At 55.0% G+C, this 22,340-nt stretch overlaps 9 protein-coding genes across 9 annotated transcripts; 4 read left to right on the top strand and 5 right to left on the bottom strand.

The window, feature by feature from the left end:
• Positions 1–36: 36 nt before the first annotated feature.
• On the top strand, positions 37–971 carry MRS44_003258 (uncharacterized protein; the record flags this gene model as incomplete). The annotated part of the gene is made up of 3 exons (XM_065623142.1): positions 37–229; positions 271–298; positions 467–971. The coding sequence occupies 3 exons, from the start codon at positions 37–39 to the stop codon at positions 969–971; spliced, it is 726 nt and encodes a 241-aa protein (XP_065479214.1).
• A 344-nt stretch (positions 972–1,315) lies between these two features.
• MRS44_003257 (uncharacterized protein) lies at positions 1,316–3,219 on the bottom strand (the record flags this gene model as incomplete). Its single annotated transcript, XM_046268392.2, has 2 exons — positions 1,316–2,970; positions 3,027–3,219. 2 exons carry the CDS (start codon positions 3,217–3,219, stop codon positions 1,316–1,318), a joined length of 1,848 nt encoding a protein of 615 aa, XP_046137370.1.
• Positions 3,220–4,707: 1,488 nt separating this feature from the next.
• On the bottom strand, positions 4,708–5,939 carry MRS44_003256 (uncharacterized protein; the record flags this gene model as incomplete). The annotated part of the gene is made up of 5 exons (XM_065623141.1): positions 4,708–5,268; positions 5,316–5,440; positions 5,496–5,592; positions 5,644–5,756; positions 5,900–5,939. 5 exons carry the CDS (start codon positions 5,937–5,939, stop codon positions 4,708–4,710), a joined length of 936 nt encoding a protein of 311 aa, XP_065479213.1.
• Positions 5,940–6,553: 614 nt separating this feature from the next.
• Positions 6,554–12,079, top strand: MRS44_003255 (uncharacterized protein; the record flags this gene model as incomplete). Its single annotated transcript, XM_046275335.2, has 3 exons — positions 6,554–6,930; positions 6,983–11,123; positions 11,174–12,079. The coding sequence occupies 3 exons, from the start codon at positions 6,554–6,556 to the stop codon at positions 12,077–12,079; spliced, it is 5,424 nt and encodes a 1,807-aa protein (XP_046137368.2).
• Positions 12,080–13,159: 1,080 nt separating this feature from the next.
• On the top strand, positions 13,160–14,602 carry MRS44_003254 (uncharacterized protein; the record flags this gene model as incomplete). Its single annotated transcript, XM_046272564.2, has 1 exon — positions 13,160–14,602. The coding sequence occupies one exon, from the start codon at positions 13,160–13,162 to the stop codon at positions 14,600–14,602; it is 1,443 nt and encodes a 480-aa protein (XP_046137367.2).
• A 447-nt stretch (positions 14,603–15,049) lies between these two features.
• On the top strand, positions 15,050–16,764 carry MRS44_003253 (uncharacterized protein; the record flags this gene model as incomplete). Its single annotated transcript, XM_046268391.2, has 5 exons — positions 15,050–15,335; positions 15,389–15,524; positions 15,576–15,894; positions 15,943–16,154; positions 16,200–16,764. 5 exons carry the CDS (start codon positions 15,050–15,052, stop codon positions 16,762–16,764), a joined length of 1,518 nt encoding a protein of 505 aa, XP_046137366.1.
• A 221-nt stretch (positions 16,765–16,985) lies between these two features.
• Positions 16,986–19,037, bottom strand: MRS44_003252 (uncharacterized protein; the record flags this gene model as incomplete). The annotated part of the gene is made up of 5 exons (XM_046275334.2): positions 16,986–17,626; positions 17,677–17,954; positions 18,001–18,168; positions 18,220–18,813; positions 18,925–19,037. 5 exons carry the CDS (start codon positions 19,035–19,037, stop codon positions 16,986–16,988), a joined length of 1,794 nt encoding a protein of 597 aa, XP_046137365.1.
• A 665-nt stretch (positions 19,038–19,702) lies between these two features.
• Positions 19,703–20,944, bottom strand: MRS44_003251 (uncharacterized protein; the record flags this gene model as incomplete). The annotated part of the gene is made up of 1 exon (XM_065623140.1): positions 19,703–20,944. The coding sequence occupies one exon, from the start codon at positions 20,942–20,944 to the stop codon at positions 19,703–19,705; it is 1,242 nt and encodes a 413-aa protein (XP_065479212.1).
• A 59-nt stretch (positions 20,945–21,003) lies between these two features.
• Positions 21,004–21,656, bottom strand: MRS44_003250 (uncharacterized protein; the record flags this gene model as incomplete). The annotated part of the gene is made up of 2 exons (XM_046268389.2): positions 21,004–21,233; positions 21,314–21,656. 2 exons carry the CDS (start codon positions 21,654–21,656, stop codon positions 21,004–21,006), a joined length of 573 nt encoding a protein of 190 aa, XP_046137364.2.
• Positions 21,657–22,340: the final 684 nt, after the last annotated feature.

The raw sequence follows: 22,340 nt of genomic DNA, 5'->3' as shown, positions 1-22,340 counted from the left end.
AAAAAAACCCTGACGATCACAGCCCCTTCCTTGGCGATGCGCTTGTCCCCAGCTCTCCTAGGTCGACGTGGTATATCTCAGCTCGCTCTCGGATCGCGAGCTGTAAGGGCAAACACCATCAGCAATCTGAGCCGCAGTTCGAACTTCTCTCCAATTCATACCCGTCGTCCTCGATACGTTACACGACAGCTTCGCGAAATGTCTTCGGCGCCGGCGCAGCTGCGCTTCAGTGAGTCTACTGGACGGACTGGCGTGCAATTGAACTGACAGAGTGTGACAAAGAGAACCCCAAGATCTTGTACGTCGGACGCTGAAGCGAGATCGATTGGGAGAGAGGTCAACTAACGGAGCTTGACTGTCAGTGTCTGCGATATCCAAGACAAGTTTCGCAATGTCATCTACGAGTTTGACAAGATGTACACTCCCCTCCCACTTACCAATTCGACACAGCTGACGATAATTCAAGAGTTCTCACGACACAGAAGGTCCTCAACTTTGCCAAAGCCCTCTCTATCCCCGTCGTAACCACGACCCAAACATCAGCCAAGCTCGGTCCCACGGTGCCATCTCTCGCCGAGCTCCTCCCCTCGCCGCCGCATGACAAGACGCGATTCTCCATGTTCATCCCCAGCGTGGTTGCCGACCTCGCCCCCGGCTCCGAGATCGCCCTCGTCGGCATCGAGTCCCACATCTGCATCACCCAGACGGCGCTGGACCTGCGCGATGCTGGACACAAGGTGTACGTGCTCGCAGACGGCGTGTCGAGCTGCAATCCTGGCGAGGTGGGCGTTGCGCTGGATCGGCTGCGCGCCGAGCCCGGCATCACCGTCACGTCGAGCGAGAGCTGGATGTACGAGTGCGTGGGGGACGCGTCGCATCCTGCCTTCAAGAGCCTGATCGGCGTCGTCAAGGGGTCAATGGCTGATACCAAACAGGTCTGGCAGTCGTTGCCTCCTGGTTCCAAGATTTGAAAGAGAAGGCCAGGGGTAGTAGATACCATACCGCATGCATCATAACATATAGCCAAGTATTACGCCCAATTTTTTGAATTGTTTTTGAGTCAAGGGACCTGAAGGAAACCCTTGCCCTTTTTATTTCTTTGTCTGGTCATTTCATTACGTCGAACCACCATTATCATTATCATCCCCCATTTTGACCTGAGGGCTTGCCTCGATTCCGATATGCGAATCTCCTCCTCTACACCTCTAACCCTCCGTGTATTCGCGCGCAGAAACCAGGGGAACACTCCGAATCAAGCAAGACCATCAAGGAAAAAGGGACGCCGTCGAAATGAGGTTTATGATCCCATCGGTCCTCAATCAGATCCTGCTGTCGTCTTGGGCTTCGACGTTGGTGTCATCCATGAAAACGCCGATGCGACTCCGACTGGGTTGGCTGATCTGGGCAACGTATTGGCGTTGCGTGCCTCACGAGGCGTAAGAGGCTGGGGTTGCGTCTGAGGTCTCGAGTCACCGCCGATGCTACCGACACGCTTCACATCCCATCGGTTGACGGGGCTGGAGCCGTTCTCTCCGATGCTGGCTTGACTCTTGCGCCGACCCTCTCCGGCCCCCTTGGACGGAGGAGGCGGCTCATACGAAGCACCTGTACGCGCAGATGTCGAGCCAGATTTCTGAGGTTTCAGGACCTTCATGTTGCGGCCCCGGCCTGCCGGTTGGTATCCGCTCAATGGACCATCTCGCTGTGCGCCATCGGCTCCGTTACCCGTTCCTTGGCGCCAGGATCCCCAGATGCCCGAGGATGTGTCTCGTCGAGAATCGGTCGACACTGCTCTACTGTGCCCTCCTTTGACTGGAGCCTCGTCGCCGTTGGTGTCCCTTCTGCGCCTTTCATTCTCCCTGCTAACATCGGACAGGCTGCCGTGGGAGCTGGGTCGCTTGCTAGGAACTGCCTCGGTGACCATCGGGGACATCCCGCTCCGGGATTCGTCATCTTGGTGAGGGATGGGGTCCATATCGGGAATGTTCTCCTGGCTGATTTGTCCCATGTCGCCCGAGATGAAAGGGGCGGCGTTGGCATTCAACTTTGGCTTCTCGGGAATCACATTAGTGGTGCAGATATTCCGAAACACGGCATCATCCTCAGGGCGCACAAAGGGCACCTGCAGCCGCTCTCGCTCGTCGCCGTAGAGCGTCATGGTGTTCTGTGAGAAGAGGATGTCCGCCGAGTGAGCCCGCAGCGCATCACTGCCCAGGTAGATGCGGATAGTCTTCCGATCTGAGGTCTGCAGTGGCTGCTCAGTTATGCCAGAAACGTCAAAGAAGACGGTGATGGAAGGGACTGGGCCTCTAGGACTGCTAGAGCGACTGCCATGATGTGTGACGACGGCTTCGGCAAAGTAGACGTTTAGTCTCACTCGATAAGCCCCGTCGACATCACGTTGAATTTCATCCACCAGGTCCAACTCCCTAAGAAGCGAGTATTCGACAACGGATTTCTGCGATCCACTGCAGACGTCGGCATAGAGCAAGGTGGAATGTCCAAAATTGGGCGTCAGCCAGCAGCGCACGATCGAGGGAACCGTCCCAAGGATGAAGAAAGCAGGAGGAGGACCAGGAATATCGAAAGAATCGTCGTCATCGTCGCCAACCGCAAAGTTGTTGTCAAGACCCAGACTGCTAGCTCGGCCAGAAGCAACAGAGTGGTGAGAGTGTACCGAGTGCCCGGCAGAGCTGTGCCTCCCATCCGACTTGTGGGATAGCGAGCGTTCCATCATGAGGCCGCTTCCAGGGCGGATGGGTACAAACTCGCCCGAATGACGGTTGCTCGGGCCTGCCCAGTTGGAACCGTGCAAGGCGCTTTCATCGAAGCGAACACTATTGGCTCGAGAAGCAGCGCCTCGTCGGACCGGCTCCTCCTCTGCTGGGCCAAGATGAAGTGATCCCAGGAGTTGCTCTCCTTGCTCATCCAAATCATCAAACATGTCATTGTGAGGGATTGTGACAGGACCTGGACGTAGTGTCAGCGCCGAGGCGATGCCGTGATGGATGGACGAGGGAACCCACCTGTTTGAGGAGTGCCGCTGAGGACGCCGGGAAAGGGAGAATTCCAGACCGACTTCAGCGCGGCATCATCCGCCTGTCGCTTTTCCAATCGCAAGAGTCGTTCGGCATGGCTGCTTTGGGTGTACTGTACTTGCTTCACTTCCATCTGTAGGCTGTACAGATCTTCGCGAGTGACAGGAAACCTTGGATCCATCCCCGAAACCGTCTCAGGTGATACGACGCTGGATCAAGCTTGGCAGAACTGGCCGTTCGGTCGAGGAGAGCAGGCAGCACACACAGCTGTTGGGAGAGCGAGGCTGAGTGACGAAAAGACGGAGCGAAGGAAAGGCCAGCAATAGCAAACGATGTGAAGGAATGAAGAAGTTGAGCTCTACACCATGGAACCTCGACTAGAACGAGCGCCCGTGTTCCAAAGGAGAGCAGCGGTTGGCTCTTCCGACCTCGATCCCCAGGCGAATGGTAGTTCACGAGGTCCTCCCTCCCCGCCGCATCGCCTGGAACAGACCACAAGGTCCCCGGCGACGGAGGGTGCGATGTATGATATCGCCCGGCGTTTTAATGGGTAGATTTGGAGTATGGCGGCAGATCGATGAGTTGATACTGTGTTGGAGGGGCTGAGTTGTTGGAAGAGCGACGTTCAGTCGGAGATATGCGACTTGGGATCGTGAAACGGCGTAGGCAGGTTGCGGAATCAAGTAGAAACTCGGCCGAGTTGAGGTTTTGGTCACTAGACAAGATATGTATATCTCGCACTCGATGGGTTACGGGTGAATCGAGTTAAACGTGCGGTCGCTGGTACGGATCGATATGGATGTGGACGATAGGGGTCGTCGTCGAGTGTGTGGACAAATCGCGGCGTCGCAAAGAAGGTGGGGAGCGGAAATGGACGACGAAGGTGCGTGAAGGATGTACAAGGCAGCGAGAGCGCAGATACAAATACTATGCGTTCTTCAGAGTCTCACTCGGGCGCAGGAAAAGGCCGTGAAACAGCGTCGACGTTGAGGGAGGGTGAAAAGGATCGGGCAATATCGAGTCGAGAATAACGTTTCGAGGTTGGTCTCGAGGGATGAAGCGACCTGGATGGAGTGGGTAGAGGTCGGGGCCGCGCGCTAACGTGGCGGTTCCTCTAGCGCCTGTGGCGTGTTGGAGCCCGCTAATCCACTAAATCCAGGCTGTGTCCAGGGCGTGTCAGGGCCCAGGGGCTTTGAGGACAAGCCGTCGTGAGCCGTCCAGCCTCAGGTTGACTGGGGTCACTACGAGGGTGTATGTTGTCATACGTAGCACACATCCAAGACTCATCACGATAATCCTCGCTGCAGAATGCAATGTCTTGATCTCTGACCGGAGATAAGAGGCATGCCGGTCACCCACCACCCAGCATTAAAAGAAATTGAATGCCATTGATACGCAGGTATCCATCTCTTGACCCGCCACGAATTGAGGGGGGCTATCGGCATGAAGGCGGGGTGAAACCAAGAGACAAGGACTTGTGGACGGGATGAGTGAAGGGTTGATGTGAATGACCGAGCCGTTCAAGCCAGAGTAGGGCTTGGAAATTCAATAAAGAACAAAGAAAGAGTGGCAGCTATAATCTCTAACAGATTCTCTATAACGTCTAAGGCTCCCTCTATCTATCCATCCAGACATCTCTACCCTTGCTCGCTCAAGCCGGCTTGGCGGGCTAGAGTCCGCACAAGTCGCGCCAGTCAGGAATCACCCATCCTGTCCGATCCTCCTCCCCGAGTCCCTTCCACTCCTTGCCAATGTGAGGCAGCAGAGCGTCGTAAAAGATCTGGTAACCCTGACCGCCCATGTGAAGCCCATCGGGGAGGAGCACATCCAGACCACCCTGCTTGCCGTTCTCAGGCGAGCCCAGCAGCGGACCACCGGGTGTGTAGTCTCCGGGCGATGCCATCTCGGTGGCCTTGTCCATGAACACCTGCCACAGGTCGACTAGGGCGACCCCTGGGTTCTCCTTTGCGACTTGGCGGACCACCTCAGAATAGGAGGCGCTGACGGCAAAGTGGCGAAGAGCCGCCTTGTGGCCGTTTCCAAGAGATCGAGGAGTCGACTTGATCTCATCCAACGGAGGAGGCGTCACCAGGATGATCTGGGGCTTGTGGGCGGTGATGCGTGGGTGGTTGATGATCTTGGTGAGGTTCTCCTTGTAACGCTCCAGGGGGACGTGCTGGTTAGTGACAGAAGTCTCCATGACGGCGTCATTGGCACCAAACAGGATGACCTGGCTGCGGTCAGTACAGTGGGCTACGTGAGGTGATGGCAGCTCACGAGATAGTCCAGCTTGGGTGATGAGGCCGTGCGCTCGGGGAAGATGTCCGGGAGGTGCTTCAGAGCATGGTCGGTGTTGAAGCCCGAGAAGCCTCGGTTGACAACGTCCAGGCGGCGAATGAATTCTGGGCATTTATTAGTGGTCTTTTCTATCAATGTTCGTCGAGTTGAAGCACTCACCAGACTGTAGAGCGGCCTGGAAAGAGTAGCCATCGAGGAGCTGGATAGCGTGCTGGAATAGGGAGTCCCCGAAGAGGACGACTTGGGGAAGTGTAGACTAAAGAATTGTTAACAAAGGAAATTTTTGCTAGGATCTAAGATGTCTTACAGCCATGTTGTACACAACGCGGTGTTTGGTGAAGTCGGTTGAGGCGCTGCGGGGAATATATCTGACAAGGTTGACTTGGGAGTTGGTCGGGTTTCTCTCCAGAAGATAAGTACCTAAGCTTCAGAGACAGCACGCCACTCTAGCGGATAAACTCAGCAACCAACTCATTTACTCGGGGACTTTACAGCCTAATAAGTAAGTCGGTATTCGTCGTGTTTTAGCCATCACAGGCTGCGTCCCACCGTTTCGCATGTACCTACTTGCGCCGTTGTGGGGGTTGCGAACCAATGAAGCATCGTGATAGCCGGCGCTGGAGACAGAAGTGGGCCGGCGAGTGTTTGCTTCTACAAAGAGAAGCCGGCAAAGCAGGTGAATGAAGCTGAAGGACGAATATGAGGCAGTTGAATTTTTGGAGTAACGAACTTAATCGACTTGATTGTCAGCGTAGGTATCTAATGACGTCCTTTACTATTGTGTCCTCCCCTCGGACACTAGTAGACAACGTTAGATGAAGTATTCCAATGCTAATGCTCAGCAGGCAGAGATAAGCCATACAATGCAAATGAACCAGTTCAAACTATAAAGGAACTAGCCAATCCAATTGGAGAAAACAAAGAGAAACTCCAATCCCAACCATCACAATTCCAGTTATGTCATGGCAGAAGCTGAACAGATCGAGCCAGGATTCCATGGCTGGTGGGTCAAATGGTGGGGTAGACACACCCACATGAACCTACCAGCTGCAGCCTGCTATGGAGAGTTTCTCTTATCGATAACAAAATCTCCAGGCCATCTTTTTCCCCGTGCCAAAAAATTTCGGCGCAGGCCTCACTCCCGCTGCTTTTAAGGACGACCTTCATATCGACCATTCCCCTCCCCTGCCCGAGCCTGAGGTGTAGCCCCCATCATCATGGCCACCTCTCTTGCTGCTCAATTGGCGCAGGTGGCCGCCAACTCAAAGTCGACTCTCAACGTCAAGGCGCAAAAGGCTGCGCATTCCAAGTCGCTGATCTGGGAACCTCGAGTCGCCGCGACCCAGAACTACCAGACTCTCTACACCACCTGCTTCCAGGGCTTCGAGGAGCTCTGCCAGCTCGATGCGAGATTTGCGCCTTTCCAGGCTACAATCTTTAGCGAGGAGAGCCAGAACCAAGACCGTACTCAGCTTACAGCCTCTGAGAATGAGGAGCTGGACCGACGAGTCGGGGCTTTCCTGCGCCTCGCAGGCAGTCGCCTTAGGCTAATGCCCGCTATCAAGTCTATTGAATGGCTCATTCGAAGATTTAGGTAAGAAATTTCATCCTTGACAGAGATGGGATAAAAGGCTAAGCTTTAACAGAATCCATGAGGAAAACACCCAAGCTCTGCTTCTCGCATTCCTCCCCTACCACTCGATCCCGGCCTTCGCGACCCTTCTATCGATTCTGCCCAACAAAATTCCCCACGACTTCCGCTTCCTCGACCCTTACATTCGATCCGTTACCTCGCCGCCCCGATCTGTTTTGGTTCGCCAGGCTATCCAGCACCCTTCCTTCTTGACCCTCATTTCCGAGTACACCCTCGAGTCATGCCGCATGCAATACAACTATCCTGCCCTGGTTTCTTTCTGGGCAGGTATCATGACTGAGGCTATCAGTGGCATCCTGGACAAGACGAGGTCAGGCCGGGCCGCGGTCCAGAGCGAAAACGATCAAGCTCTGCTCCATCGCCTCGGTCCCATCTTTGCGGAATCATTGGTTATGAAGAAGGTTCCCAGTGTTCAAATTGCCTCGTACATGGCGATTGCCGTGTTTGTGTCCAAAGGAAATCTTGAGGATGGAGCTGTGACCGCGTTCATGGACCAGACAGTCTACGGTTGGACCAACGACACGGTACGCCCTGGTCTGGTCTGCCTGGCCATCCTAGCGCAGTACCGATCCGCGAAGCAGATGAGCAGCAAGACCACCAAGGCACTAATGAAGGTTGCCGACATTGGCAAGCTCCTTGTTGAGATTGGACAGGAGCGCCGAGTTGACAAGCTGGCCAACGGTCTTTGCCTCGCCCTGATCGAAAGACTTACCAAGAAGGGCGATGCTCGAGGATTAGCGACTATTATCACGATCCTGAGTAGCCCGATCCTGAAGGATAAGCAAGTTTCCGTCATCTTCAAGTCTCTGATCCTGACCGCGCATCGACTCAACGACGACAACGACGAGGATGGCGCACTCCGACGGGAATTGGGTTCAGCCTTGATCACCCTGTCCCAGAGCACCGGCAAGTCTGGCGATACCATTCAGTCTGTTCTCGAGGAAGTAAAGTTCGATATCGAGGAGTTGGAGATGAAGCTTGATCTCTCGTTCCGTTCCAGAAGACTGCCCGAAGCCGCCAAGGATGACCAGGAGATGAACGACGGTACGGAGGAGAAGAAGGCGCCTCAAGACCTGGGCCTGCTTCTGAAGGAGCTCTCTGATCGATCCGAGTCCCTCTCACCTTGCCTCCAGCCCCAACCCTCGGAGATCTTTGACGAGTTTAGCCACGCCTTCTTCTCCATCGTCTCCGAGAGCTCTCAAAACTCCAGTCTACTCTCCGAATTCGAGCAAAACCCCAAGCTCCACCGTCAATCAGCTTTCAAGGACTGCACCTACTTTAGCTTCTTTATCCGCATCTGGTGTGGCCCGTATCCCGCATTGGCCAGAGTTGCGGCGCTCGAAATGGTCAAGAGGAGGCTCAAGGTTGGCGACTCTGACAAGACTGACCTTCAAGCTCTGCTCCCTTACTGCATTTCTGCGCTGAGCGATCCTTCGAAACGAGTTCGCCAGGCCGCTGCCGACTTAATCACCGTTCTCACCAGCCTCTACGTTCCACCAGTTCCTTCAAAGGGGCTCACGATCTGGGGTGCAGAGACTCTGTATGGAAAATCCAAGGACACAAATTCACTGACTTCTGATGTTGTCGCCAAGGTCCTCCACTTGCAGATTCTGCCAACTGTTGAGGAGTGTGTCATGGACCCTGAGCACATTTCTGCTGTTCTCAAGACGGCGATTGAGCAAGGAAAATACCAGTCCAAGCCTGATGCTGCCCTTGATAAGAAAGACCACTTGTCTCAACCTGGAAGACTGGCCCTTCTCCAGTTCCTCGCCTCCCATATCGTCAACACCCCTCTGATTCTTGTCAAGAACAGGCTGTTGAAGACTGTCAACGAAGTCCGCGGAGTTAGCACCACGACACGAACACAACTCTTGCTTCCTGCTCTGCAGTGGTGGGCCGGCTTGAGCGAAGATGAAGCGGCCCAGCTTTGCAGCTCGGAGCGCTTGGACAAGTCGGATATGGATACTCGGTTTGTTGATGTTGTTGTTCCCAACGATACTGCCGGACTCGAGTTCTTCCTGGAGTTCCTGAGGGAGCCGGAGCAGAGGGAGAAGGCTGATCTCATCCGCGCCATCTTTGCCCGAATCAAGAAGATGTGGTCCTCAATGAAGCCCGAGATCAAGTTCATAGCGGCTGAGCAACTGCTGGAGATCTCGCAGGAATCGACTGCTGCCAGTGACTCCAAGTCGGTTGTCCCCGCAGAGGCTTCGGACATGCTGCGAAGTGTGCGGTTGACCACCGATATCCTCACCTACTTCCTCGACTCGATCCAAACTGGTACCAAGATGATCACGGAACCTCCACCAAACAAGCGTCGCAGGACCAGCTCCTCTGGAGGTGACCGTGGCCTCATCACCCAGGTCACCCCTGAGCTAAGCCAAGCTCTGCGAAAGGTTACCTTTGTTCTGCAGTTGGTTGAGAACTCGAACCCGGTTGAGCACCCCGAGCTTCTTGACGGCCTCTTTACAGCCCTGTCTGAGCTCCAGCACTTTAGAACGGTGGTGGGCTCTGAGCTTGGCTACCTGCAGAACCTCATCCTCCGGAGCCTTCTTGCCATGATGCCCACGTACAAGGCCAACAAGAAGCTCAAGATTGACAGCTCCGGCGGCTATGGCGATCTGCTTGTCAACTGCATTCAGAAGTCATCCAGCCCTGTTGTGCAGAACGCTGCTCTCCTCTTGATCGCCAGCCTTGCTACGACTGCGCCAAACCTGGTGCTTCACAGTGTCATGCCCATCTTCACTTTCATGGGTACTTCTGTCCTTCGTCAGAGCGACGACTACTCTGCCCATGTTGTGGCTCAGACTATCAAGGAGGTTATTCCCCCATTGATCGAGTCTCTGCGCCAGGGACAGAAGAGCCCCGTTGCTGGTGCCTCGGATATTCTCGTGAGCTTCACCACTGCTTACGAGCACATCCCGGCCCACCGGAGACACGGTCTCTTTGTTGCTCTGGTTGAGACCCTTGGACCCCAAGACTTCCTTCACGCCCTCGTTAGCATGCTGGTTGATCGATATGGCCCCAGCGATGCCCTGTTGCAATTCGTGATTGAGCTACTGAACCACTTCAGCATTCAGACACAGCTGGAAACGCTTGTCAAGCTGCTCGATCTCATCGCTGATCTGTTCAAGCCCAAGCCCGGAATCTCGTTCGTCCTTCTCGGTATTACCGATGACAGGGACAAGGACAAGAAGGATCTTGAGGAGATTGCCCTCCGCCAGCTGTCAGCCTTCCCTAGCTTCTTGGCCAACAAGAAGCTCAGGGCTCAGATTGGCGGCTTGATGGAGAAGGACGACATGGACGCTTCGCGACTGAGGGAACTGTACGCTACTCTGCTCGAGAACATCCTCGTTCTTGCAGATACGGTTAAGGCGGATAAGACTCTCCATAACCGGTGTGGACAGGCTCTCTCAAACCACCTCAACTTGCTGTCTATCGGCGAGTTCATCAAGGCGGTTGAGAACCTGCTCGACCGACCAGACATGGGACTGCGACAAAAGGTTCTCCGGGCGCTCGAGGTCCGAGTCGAGCAGGAGAGCAACACAGACCCGGCATCAAGATCAGTGTTGCTGGCCTTCTTGCCCCAGCTCACAGCTGGAATCAGGGAGTCCAACGACATGCGGTACAAGCACACTGCCGTCACATGTGTGGACAAGATCGCCGAGAAGTATGGTAAGAAGGATATCGAGGCAGTGGTGGCGGCAGCGACTACGATTGCTGGCGAGCACTGCCTCGGACAGTCCGAGGAACGTCTCCGTGTTATGGCTCTCCTGTGCCTGACATCGCTCGTGGACGTGCTACAGGATGCCATTGTGCCGGTTCTGCCAAGCGCGATTCCCCAAGCCGTTGCCTATCTCAATGACAGCCTGGCGGAAGACGCTCGGGATGAGGAGCTTCACGTGGCAAGTTACGGATTCATCAGCTCTCTCGCCGAACACCTCCCTTACATGCTCTCGACCTACATCGACCGCATCCTGGAAGTGTCCAACAAGTCAGCCGAGGTTGATCTTGAGGATGAGACAAGAGAAAGCCGCGTTGATTGCCTCCACTTCCTGGCTAAGCAGCTCGAGGCGAAGGAGATCTTCTCGGCTTTGGACCGAAACTGGGAGAGCGCCAGGAGCTCTGGATTTTCTGTAAGTTGTCACATTTTCAGATGTTGCATGACACTAGCTAACATATGCAGGCTGTGGCGGAATATCTGGATGTTCTGGGCTTGGCCATTGACAAGCACCCCAAGTCTGGCATCAGCAAGAATGCCACGCTCCTGTCGGGCATTCTGATGAAGGCGTTTGACCTTCGACGACAAGAGCATGCTAAGGGTGAGGTGGGCGAGCAGAGCCTCTTGAAGCTCAGCGCATTGGACGCGAGCACAAATGACAAGGGACTCAAGGTGATCTACAAGCTCAACGACGCGGCGTTCCGGCCGGTGTTTGTGCAGCTAATTGAGTGGTCAAGCTCTGGCCTGCCCAAGAGTGACCGGGTCGGCCGTTCGCTGCGACAGTACAGCGTGTATGGATTCCTGCAGGTCTTCTTTGGAAACCTCAAGTCGATTGTCACCAACTACGCGACGTACATTGTGGAGGATGCAGTCAAGGTTCTACAGACGGTGGACCTCAGCAAGCCCGAGGAGCGACAGCTGTGGACGAGGGTGCTGCAGACGTTGGCAAACTGCTTCGAGCATGATCAGGATGACTTCTGGCAGGCACCGGCACACTTCAGTGCCGTTGGGCCGGTGTTGATGGAGCAGTTCTCACATGCCGGGTCAGTTGATGTGACAGAGGACTTGATCCCGACGACGGTGGAGTTGGCCTCGGCGGCAGATTCACAAGCTCACCAGAAGGAGCTCAACTCGGCACTTCTGAAGCACCTTCGATCTGAATCTGCTGCAGTGCGACTGGCGGCTGTGAAGTGCGAGCAGGCACTGACAGACCGGCTGGGAGAGGAGTGGCTGTCGATGCTGCACGAGATGCTGCCTCGGATCAGCGAGCTGCAGGAGGATGACGACGAGGTGGTTGAACGGGAGACGCACCGATGGATTGTCAAGATTGAGGGAGTGTTGGGCGAGAGTCTGGACGCCATGTTGCAGTAGGGAGATAAGATGAGAATGATATGGGACGGACCAAGGGAGGAATTGAAGGGAGGGACTGGAGTTGTTGACACAAAAGCTTGGAAATAGACAGGCTATGACGTAGAGGCGCTACAAGCAACTAACTAGAAGTTTCATTTTTCTATGTAAAAAGAGAAGATATTTTGACATTATCAAGAGGCTTTGAGCTAAGGCGGGCGCTGACATGTGGTAAAGACAGGGATAGACCGGGACAGAGGAGAGCCTGTCAGCTAGTGAGTCACTAGAAGAGACTCTCAGTGTCTCACTCGGCGTGTTCGGGGTCACGGCGTGTTTATCGGACAGCCGGGGACTCTGAAGACGCGATTCAACGGGCACGCGGAGAGGCTCGTGGGGAGGCTCTTACACGGTGAGCGGACTCGGACAGCTCCGGTGAATTATCGTGGCGGCGGGCTCACCTAGAGAACCAGGTCACTACCTACGTCACGAGGATGACCAGGTACAGGCGAACTAGCAGGGGACGCCAGCCTTGAAGAGGTACCCTGCATGTGCCGGGCGGTTCAGCTGTACCTGGCCGAGGTGAAGCTAGAGCTGCATTCGGAGACGCCTAGAAAAGGTGACGAAGGGTTGATATAATATTCAACAGGGAGCCCGCTTAGCCACGGCCTGGAGAAAAGAGTCACAAACGAAATCAGTCTCAACAAACCAATTGCGAATTCATTGAGGAATTGAGGCATTATCGACTTCTTCCATCTCAACGTTGTTTCCGAAACCGGATCCTAATCCTCTCGCTAAGGCCTACCTAATCCACTGGCTGGGCTAATCCACTTACACGGGCACGAGCGCGCATTCATCGACCACTTATCTACGGAAGGCGACACTTGATCCTCCAGATTTTTTTCTTCTCTCGGTGTTTTTATTTCGTTTCTATTTCTTTACGCCTTTGAGGGTCTTGCTTGATAATCGTCACGCAATGGTTGGTTTCCCGCCGAGTCGTGCTTTGGTGAGGGTTGGAGGAACTGGGAATAGAGTCATCTCCAAGAGACTGGCGGGCACGATAACACAAGATGGTGAGTTTTACTTGATATTTGATATCTCTGAAGGATGTATATCTTGATTCTTTCAAGAATCATCTTTACAATCTCGGATATCCCCAATTCGAAAACATCACTAACATGTCTCACTTCAGCCGACTCCAAGGAACGCATCGTGGTGCTCGGATCCGGATGGGCCGGCTACGCTCTCGCCCGGACAATCAACCCCTCAAAAGCTTCACGGATCCTTATCTCGCCTCGTTCCCACTTTGTCTTCACCCCCCTCATCGCCTCCACGGCCGTTGGCACGCTCGAGTTTAGAGCTGCCGTCGAGCCATGCCGCAAGTTGGGACTGACAGAGTTCCACCAGGCGTGGGCGTCAGACATTGACTTTGCGGCAAAGACCATCACTGTCGAGGCTAATCAGCGTGATGGTGTCACGGCCCGCACGGGGAAGGATCTGCTCAAGGGCCTCGAGTTCCAGGTGCCGTATGACAAGCTCGTTGTGGCTGTTGGGTGTTACAGTCAGACATTTGGCGTCGAAGGCGTCAAGGAGCACGCCTGCTTCCTGAGAGATGCTACAGATGCGAGAACTGTACGTCTCAAGGTTCTGCAAAAGTTTGAGCAGGCGGCTCTGCCAAGTGCCAGCGATGTTCAGAGGAAGCGTCTGCTACACTTTGCCGTCGTGGGTGGAGGACCTACTGGCATTGAGTTTGCGGCAGAGTTGCACGACCTGATTCATGAGGATCTGGCCAAGATGTATCCAGAGTTGATGGAGCATGTGGCCATCACCATCTACGACATTGCACCCAAGGTTCTGCCCATGTTTGATCGCAACTTGGCGGCATATGCGACAAACATGTTTAGCCGCAGGGGTATCCGCGTCAAGACGGAGCATCACCTCCAGCGTATCCGACAGGACGACGATGTGCTGCTTATGAAGATCAAGGAAGAGCCAGAGGAAGTAGCAGCAGGTGTTGTCGTCTGGAGTACCGGTCTCATGCAGAACCCCCTTGTAGGGAGACTGGTCGGCCAGGAGGTCAAGGGCGCAGGCAAGATCGCCAAGGACAGCAAGACGGGCGGCATCAAGGTGGACGAGCACCTCCGCGTGCAAGTCGAATCCCAAGACAACAACGGAAACACCGTCACAAAGTCCCTCCCAGACGTCTTCGCCATCGGCGACTGCGCCGTCGTCCAAGGCCGATCGTTCCCAGCAACAGCCCAAGTAGCCAGCCAGCAGGCCACATACCTCGGCAAGCGCTTCAACGCGGGAACTTCATCCCAGGGAGCTCCCACGGCGCCGTTCCACTTCCGCAACTGGGGAACCATGGCGTACCTCGGTGGGTGGAGGGCCATCCACCAGAAGGGCGCCGACGAGCTCAAGGGCAGAGCTGCGTGGATCCTCTGGCGGACTGCATATCTGACCAAGAGCATGAGTCTGAAGAACAAGATCATGATTCCGTTTTACTGGTTGATTACTTGGATCTTTGGACGGGATATCTCGAGGTTTTAAAGTGATGAGTTGTAAGAGGGACAAACTGTATGATAGGGATTTTGGGTTGTATTTGTGGCATAGCATCAACAGGGATAGACTGGAACAAAGGATAAAAAAAGTGTCTTTTGAAAGATATAGACTCATCAAGGATAGAATGTATGATTATTAACTGTGTTGTTGTTGTTGAGTCTATGGCCTCCACTGCCAATGTCGCGATCATGGCCCCATGTCATAATTACTCACCCACTGACATTTTAGTCGCTCAACTTGGCTCAACCTCAACTCACTCCACCCTCGATAAACACTCGATCCCTTCAACTACCTCAAGATCTTGACCAAAGATCAACCTACATGCATTTTTAAGGTGTTTGTCCGAAAGGTAACATTCACTTGCATCTAATCTTATCAATCTCGAGATCCATGCTAACCCCGCCAACAGCCCCAAACTGACTCACTCAAAAAACCATGGCCAAACCATCCGTCAACTACGGCCTCTACCTCGTCACCGACTCGACCCCCGCCATCCTCGGCGACGGTGACCTCGAGAAGATCGTAGAGGCAGCGCTGAGGGGCGGCGTCACCGTCCTGCAGTACCGTGACAAGCACAGCGAGCGTGCCGTGGCTGTCGAGACGGCCAAGAAGCTGCACGCCGTGTCGCGGCGGTACAACGTTCCCTTGCTCATAAATGACCGTGTTGATGTTGCTGCCGAGGTTAGGTGTGAGGGTGTTCATATTGGACAGGATGATATGGGTATGTTGAGATGAGCCTGTGTGAGGTGAGAAAAGCTGACTTTGATGATTTAGCCTTTGAGGAGGCTAGGAACCTCTTGGGACCCGATAAGATCATCGGTGTCACTGCAAGCTCTAAAGAGGAAGCTCTCAAGGCCTGTGAGGCTGGCGCCGACTATCTTGGTCTTGGAACCGTCTATTCAACCCAGACGTAAGGAACGAAATATCATCTCACCAACCACCAACTAACCCCCTATTCCAGCAAGAAGGATACAAAGTCCATCATCGGCCCCTCCGGTGTCCGCGAGATCCTCTCCGCTCTCGCGGCCGCCGGCCACGGCGCCGTACCTACTGTTTGCATCGGCGGCGTCAACGGCTCCAACGCCGGCTCCGTCCTCACGGTTGCCCGCTCCCCGACCAAGGCCCTTGACGGCGTTGCCGTCGTGAGCGCCATCATCGCCGCTCCCGATCCGGCCGCTGCCTCTCGTGATATCCTCAGCCAGGTCATCACCGCCAAGATCCCTGAAGTCGTCGGCGCCGTAGCTAATAGCACTCCCCTGACGCACAACATGACCAACCTGGTACGTTCCACCTTGACATGGTTATGCTCAAAAGCTAACAAGTTGTAGGTCGTCCAGAACTTTGCCGCCAACGTTGCTCTCTGCGTCGGTGCCTCCCCCATCATGGCAAACTACGCAGAAGAAGCGGCCGACCTGGCCAAGCTTGGCGGCGCCCTTGTCGTCAACATGGGCACCGTAACCCCTGACGGCCTCAAGAACTATATCCAGGCCATCAAGGCCTACAACGACGCCGGACGACCTATTGTTCTAGACCCAGTCGGGTAAGTTCAACTCTTGTTGATGATAACAATATGTTAACCGCTCAGCGCTGGCGCAACCTCTGTCCGCCGGAACGCCGTCAAGTCCCTCCTCGACGCAGGCCACTTCACCGTCATCAAGGGCAACGAGGGCGAGATCCAGACCGTGGCGGGAGCTACAATCACCCAACGAGGAGTAGACTCTACCTCATCCTTGACCCTCGCCCAGAAAGCCTCGCTCGTGCGTTCCATCGCGAAAAAGCGACGCAACGTGGTTCTCCTGACAGGCGCCGTCGACCTTGTCAGCGACGGATCCCGCACACTGGCTATTAGCAATGGACACCCTTATCTTGGTGAGGTTACAGGTACGGGGTGTACTCTTGGCACCACTGTGAGCGCCATGGTTGCCGCGTACGGAGCCGATCCGCTACTGGCTGCCGTAGCCGGCACCGTCATGTTCGGGCTTGCGGCCGAGTTCGCCGCCGAGAGAAGCGAGGTCCGCGGGCCAGGTACGTTTGTGCCCGCCTTCTTGGACGAGCTCTATGCCATTCGAAAGGCCACTGGCAACGGTGATCTTAGATGGTTGACCATGGCCAAGGTCAAGGCTGTTGAGGCTGTGGACATCGAGGCGTAGTTCAACTGAGGGATCGAAAGTATTAAGCTTCGCATATATAAACAATAAAATACACTTGATTATCTCCAAGAGAACCACCCATTCAACATGTACCAGATAACCCCCTGAACCCCTGAATAGTTCCCTCCCTCATCAACGCCCGCCCAAGTAGTCTCATAACTAGATATTCCAACGCCAGAGAGCCGGCTCAGCTCATCCATTCTTTATCCGATCACATCATCTCATTGCATAGACTCATCCAACACGCCTGGATCCCCCACGATATTCCAAACATTAAACCCCTGCGTGGATCCCTGCCAGAAATCGCTACTGAAATCACCCATCAAAATGTCTTGGCTAAACTCGACGACCTGAGGGTTCGCAGTCCCGGCTACAAGCCGCTTCAGCTCCACCTTGACCAGGTCCCTCAGCGTCTTGAGTTGCCGCAAAAGCCTCTCGAACGGATCCTCAGGGGGCTGCGGCGCCGGGACACCTGAGGGCGTCGCCGTGCCTAGGATGTTGCCCTGCTTGCGCCGCGCGACGATGACCACCAGGTCGCGAACCTGCTGGTCCATCACCTCGGTCATGTCGAGCTCGTTGTGAATGCTGGCGAGGTTCCATCCAGGCAGTTGCAGCGTCATGAGCTTAATGCCCGTGATGATGGTGTAGACAAAGTCAGACGCGCTCATGCACAGGAACCGCGGCCTTTCGAGCTCGCGATGCGAGAAGCGGAGATCGAAGAAGGACTTGAGCGACCTGAGGCAGCCCCAGAGGAGCTGGAGGCGATCGGTCAAGGGCATGTATGAGGCTGTAGAGTGTTGATCCGAGAGGGCAATCTCGTAGAGGAGGACCTCGGCCACATGAATATGCGACTTGAGGTTATCTAGCACACATGTAAGCGTCTGCTGTGAATATTGAGGACAGGTTACTTACCATTGCCGGAAAAGCGTGGACCAAGAGAATTCCTGTACTGATCAAGCTGATCCTGGAATGAGCGCACCACCATTGTTAAAGGTAGCTTCATAGCATGTTGGCCGATATTTTCGACAGTCATGGTGAGAGAGATGGACTGAGCCAGCTGTTGAATCCTCACCAGCTTCACCAAATACTCATCGGAAGGATACTCCATGTTTGCCTCAAGCACCTTGCAGCATGTCTCTAAGGAACTAGTGTTCATGAGAACATCCGGTCTCTTGTTTGCCGTAAACACTCTGCAAAAGGGTAAGCAATTATCCTCAAAATAGCAGGGGTACTTACAAAGTGTTGAGATAATATGTTCCGGCATATGCTCTCATATGGTCGAGGTTCCGCTCCATGGCTTCCCCTTGCAAACTAGCATCCTCCTTGAAGGTCAAGTTGACGCACATGGACCGAGCAAGGAAGAGCAGGTTCGTAACCTGCGAGCCCTTGAGTGCATAGTGAAACCTGCGCCAAGGTCAGTGCCGCTCAACTCACAGAATGCGTGTCGAAACCCACCATGCTACCAACATCTGCAACCCATGCAGCAGATCCAGGCTCTTCAGCCCATCCACAACAGCCGCCCGGCCAATCTCGGCCAACAGCTCCTCACCCAACTTGACCTGTCTTGCCCCATCGAGGAAGCACCCCACCATCATGATGGCCTTCCACATGAACGGCCGATTCTCTCGCACCTCGAGCGCCGTGAGATGCTCCGGCACCCTCACAAAGGGGAACAGACACGCGTGGATGTTCCTATAGTTTGCCAGCAGCAGCTCGGCCTCGTGTGGCGTAGGCCACCATGAGTCCCATGGGCGCCGCTTGCCTGGTTCTGACGCTGGGGGATGGGGTGTTTGACTATCAGCACTCTGCTTCAAAGGGAAAATGTGGTTAAAGTCCCAGCTGTCGGTCTTGCTGCAGAGCTCCGACGCTGGCTCTGTCTCTGCCTCGGGGGACGGTGTGGGGGACCTGCTCGAGGAGTCGTGCCGTACATGGGACGACAGCTCCTCCAGTCGCTTCTCCAGAGCGGCAATCTTGGACAACTTGGGGCTCTTCCGGGGCCGGGGCGGAGCCGGAGTCTGGGACATACATGTCTTGTCCAGCCGGTGACACCTGGGGGTTGGCAATACGTCTCTCGTCAGCGGCCAGTTCCAACTTACACACAACAAACCTTGACGGCCTGACATGGCACCTTAACCAGCCAGGCCAATCATCTAGGCTCACCTGTCGCACTTGAGGCTCCCTTCAGGGCCCGGAACGCATCTGGCCTTTGCCTTGGCGCATGTCGTGCAGGCCTTGGGGCCCTTGTTCTTGGATGGGACAATACCGGGACTCATCTTGTCATGCCTATTATCCTGTCGCTATGACGGCAGAAAAGTGGTTTGGAAAGGAAACGGAGCAGGAGAGTCGGAGGCATTCTCGACCTCGACAAGGGCTCATGTGCTCGACTGCTCCAACGGCCGCCTCGGACGCCGTTTGACTTGCTGAAGCCGTCCGAAATGCAAGGGTCCTGGTCCTTGGGAACGGACACGGAGACCCAAAATTGCGCCGATCCTCCGGCCTGGCCTCCGAGCCACGCCGCCACTGGTTGTCGGTGAAACATTTTTCCGTTGCCAAAAGCCACAACCACAACGGAGGGACGGAGGAACGGAGCAAACAGATCCTGGCAATCACTAACAGCACGGACACAGACACAGACATCTATATAAGCAAACACCACAAGAGGTCAGAAGGGTCAAGATGGTCAACAAGAGACAAAGACAGGCATGCAGGCACACGAGACAAGAGGGTCAAGAGTATGTGTTGGTTCCCCATATGCGCCACATTATGCGGCATGGGCAAAAAAGTATTCAATTCTCAGATCCATCCAGTCAGAGCTGGTATAGATTGCAAAAGATATCTCTCAAATGGTTGTGGTAGAAAGGAACTTGATTGCTGCTGCGACTCATTCACCAGTCGCAGCATGTGCAGGGACATTTATCCCTTTGCACTTAAACGGCATTTAAGCAGCCGTGGCAGCCTCGGAAGTTTGCCTCGACTCGAGCTCAAGGAGCGCCTCGGTGATGCCATTGGCCGCATTGCCAGTAGCCTTGATCTCCTCGGTCGCCTGCTCCACGTTGAGCTGCTTGTCAGTCCAGAGGGGCTCCTGAACGTTGCCCTCCTCGCCAACACCGATGAAGCCACCTTCGGCCGCCCAATCAGAGGTTCGCTTAATGTTGAGCCGAGTCCAGATCTCGTCAACAGCCTGGACGAGCTGATCTCGGTACTCCTTGGTGTGTCCAGGGGTGGGAGTGATTCGGAGACGCTCCTGACCAACAGGCACAGTGGGGTAGTTGATCGACTGCACATAGATTCGGTAGTCGTTGAGAAGCATGTCGGAAGCCGCCTTGGCAGTCTCCGCGTTTCCAACAAGGATGGGGATGATGTGGGAGGGGTTAGGAATTACGGGGATGTCTCGGGCGTTCATCGCCTCCTTGACAGCCCGAGTGTGCAGCTGCTGGAGTCGTCGGTCACCATCATACTCCATCTGGTACTCAATCGATGTCTTGGCGCCAGCCATGGTCGCAGGGGGCAGCGAAGTGGTGAAGATGAAGCCAGGAGCCAGAGAGCGAATCATGTCAACGAGCTTGGAGCTGCCGGCAATGTATCCACCAACGCAGCCATACGCCTTGCCCAGAGTGCCAGTAATGATGTCAATGCGGTCCATGATCGTTCCCCGAGGGGCACCCTTGACATGCGCCTCCCAGTCCAGGTGCTCAGCAACACCAGCACCGTGAGGACCGTACATGCCGACGGCATGGACTTCATCGAGAAAGGTGATGGCGCCGTACTTTTCAGCAAGGTCGCAAATCTCCTCAATTGGGCCAATGGAGCCGCACATGCTGTACACCGACTCAAAGGCGATGATCTTGGGCACGTGCAGCGGTAGAGACGCAAGCTTTGCCTCGAGGTCCTGGATGTCGTTGTGCTTAAACACAATCTTCTTGGTTCCAGAGTGTCGGATACCCTGGATCATGGAGGCATGGTTCAGGCTATCCGACAGAATCACACAATCGGGCATCTTGCTACCCAGTGTTGCCAAAGTCGCATCATTGGCCACATAGCATGAGCTGAACACAAGAGCCGCCTCCTTAGCGTGCAACTTGGCCAGCGTACCCTCGAGCTCGACAGCGTGCCTATTGTGACCGGAGATGTTTCGGGTTCCACCGGCACCAGCGCCATACTCCTCGAGGGTTTCATGCATCTTGTTCAAGACATGAGTGTTTCGACCCATGCCCAGATAATCGTTTGCGCACCAGACAGTTACTCGATCCTCCTTGTCAGACATGTGCGCGCGGGGAATTCCTTGGCCAGACGATTGATGTTGTTGAAATAGCGATACGACTTGTCCTTGTGCTTCTTGTCGAGCTCGGCATTGTAGAAGCCTTCATAGTCGAATTTGCCAGGAGAGTGGAAGCCGGCGGCGGCGGCAGCAGCGACGGGAGAGGCCGAGGTAGCCTTTCGATTCGGGTTGGTTCCAGGAGGAATGGGGGCTGCATTCAGTGTCAGCTGAAGAACAATTGAGACCGGGCAACATGTGATGATGCCAATATTAGTGGCGTCGAGAACATACCATTGTCGCGACCCTCGAAGAGCGGGCGGTCGACGGCGCGGGCCTCCTGGTTACGGCTGGTGTGAATCTTGGCCTTGCCGGTCTTGGAGTGACCAGAGAAGGCTCGAACCGAGGCAGCGGCGCGGTGCTTGGCCGTCTGGACAGCCATGGCCTTGCCCATGACGGGGCACCGCTGACCGAGCAGCTGAAGCTTGGACATGGTGCCGCCGCAGGGAGAGGCGGCAGCCGTCGAGGGGAGAGCGGCCTGGGGACGGGTCGAGGTGGACAGGGCGCGCAGGGTGGCAGGCGAGGCCGTCTTCAAGAAGGGGCACATGGCCTTGGACTGGCGAAGGACGGCGTCCATGATTGCGAAAATCCGACTATGCTCGTTGATTCAAGTCGAGACGGAGAAGGCTTCGGTGGGTAGAGCGAACCGGAGGGGCAACGGTCGAAGTTGAGGGTGTGTGGAGGGGCAAAAATGCCAGCGAAAAAAAGCGACGAGGGGCTACACTCGGTCGCAATGAACGAGCGAGACAAAAGCGAAGCAATTGCTCTCTCTTGACAAGGTGGAGAGGGTTGAGTTGGTTGGATGGAAGAGGAGAAAAGGAGAGGGAGGAGGAAAAAAGGTTGAGGAAAAGGAAGTGCTGAGAAAGATTCAGAGACAGTCGGCGGTTCGGAAAGGGCGTCTCTGACCCATAGAATCCGTCCGTTTCGGTTCCGTCTTTCGCTTCCTTCCCTCTCCAAGCAACTCCGCGCTTCTTGCCCCATTCAGGAAAGTCACCGGTGACTTCTCGTCTGCCGGTTGCCGATGCCTCCTTCCCCACCGGCATGTCGCTTGCCCGCTCACCTTTCAGCTCAGCCGAAGGGGACGCCGAGTGGCCAAGGCGTCGGGTAAGTTGTAGATTGTACCTTGCACGTGAAGCACGTTCATCCATCATCGTCAAGGTTATCAATCAGGCAATGACATAAAATACCCTTCTCAATTCAACAACGGTTATGCAGATTTCGTAGCTCTTCCTTCTCATCTCAAACCTCAACAACATCCACA

The sequence above is a fragment of the Fusarium solani genome (genome assembly GCF_023522795.1).
Source record: "Fusarium solani strain SB1 chromosome Unknown bctg00000001, whole genome shotgun sequence".
NCBI classification, from domain to species: domain Eukaryota; kingdom Fungi; phylum Ascomycota; class Sordariomycetes; order Hypocreales; family Nectriaceae; genus Fusarium; species Fusarium solani.
Note: the sequence above shows the minus strand (reverse complement) of the source record. Positions and strands in the feature narration are given on the sequence as shown.